Below are 1,127 nucleotides of genomic sequence, written 5' to 3'. Positions count from 1 at the left end.
CTAAAGGTCAGCTGAGATGGGGTCAACACTGCATTTGGTCTCGCTGGCAGAGCTGGTGACAGCAGGAGTCACAGTCTGCAGAGAGCGACGAGGACCCTCAGGGCTCCCCACAGCCCCCACCCAGCCCCAGGAGCTTCAGCAGCTCCTTGAACGTGGCCAGAAGAGGGGATGAGCAGCTTTCCTGGGATTTAGCACTACAAACCTGTTGCTCACACTCACACCTGCACTGCTGGCCCCCGTGGGATCTCAGTTTACAGGCAGCGGCTCGGAGGACACCCTTGCACCCGAGTGTGCCCCGGGCTCCCTTCCAGACAGGCTCCAAAGCGTTCTTGCAGACTGAGCCTCAGTCAAGAGCCTGCAGCACCACATAATTCACTTCACAAACGCCCCGTGGGGGGCACAGGGGCTGTGCCTGTCACCAGTAGCAATGCAGAACGGTCTCCATTCCCCCAGAAGCTTTTTTTCAGCAGATAAAGTCACATCCTTCACTCCAGCAGCTCCCCACTGGGGAACCCAGAGTCCCCACTCCGGCAGCGGAGGAGCTACAACTAAATATTGTGCCACCGCTGTCCTTACAGGAGCCACACCTTCCCAAATTCCATTTAACTGTCACGCAGTCATCGCTACAAGAGGGACAGAGACTCCGGGGCCGCACACCGAGAGCAGCACCGGTACCGGCTGCGAGCCCCTCCCGGTGAAGGGAACCGGCCTCAGACCCGCGGCTCCCGGTGCCGACGTGACGTTCTCCTCGAGCCTGAGGCCGTCACCTTCGACGTGTGGATCTCTCCGGTCAGCACGGCGCCCGACCGGGCCGGTACCACCCTCCGCCGCTCCCCCGCCTCCCCGGGGCCGCCAGCGGGACCGGCCCGTCCGGGACCCGGCGCCGGGAGGTTTATTTCGGGCAACCCCGAAGGCCGGCGCTCCCCACCCCGCCGGCCTCACCCCACTCCGCTCCCACCGCGGGACCCCCGGCTGCCTCCCCCCCTGCCCCGCCCGGGCTCCCGGGGAACCGGGTCTGCGGCGACCGGGCCCGGTGGAGTCGGAGCCACAGGGCAGGCACCGCCCGGGGCAGGGCTGGGCACCGAGCCGTGCCGGACCCCGCCTGCCCGGCGCCCCCACAACCCGGC

The 1,127-nt window shown here is 66.5% G+C and overlaps 1 protein-coding gene across 1 annotated transcript in view; it reads right to left on the bottom strand.

The window, feature by feature from the left end:
* The window catches only part of KCNH4 (potassium channel, voltage gated eag related subfamily H, member 4), an 11,139-nt gene continuing 10,012 nt past the window's right edge, over positions 1–1,127 (bottom strand). The window contains exon 14 of the mRNA XM_014959072.1: positions 1–75. Coding sequence (XP_014814558.1) covers positions 1–75 — 75 coding nt within the window. The remainder of the gene's footprint in view (positions 76–1,127) is intronic.

Source organism: Calidris pugnax, unplaced genomic scaffold (assembly GCF_001431845.1).
Source record: "Calidris pugnax isolate Ruff unplaced genomic scaffold, ASM143184v1 scaffold341, whole genome shotgun sequence".
NCBI lineage: Eukaryota > Metazoa > Chordata > Aves > Charadriiformes > Scolopacidae > Calidris > Calidris pugnax.
Note: the sequence above shows the minus strand (reverse complement) of the source record. Positions and strands in the feature narration are given on the sequence as shown.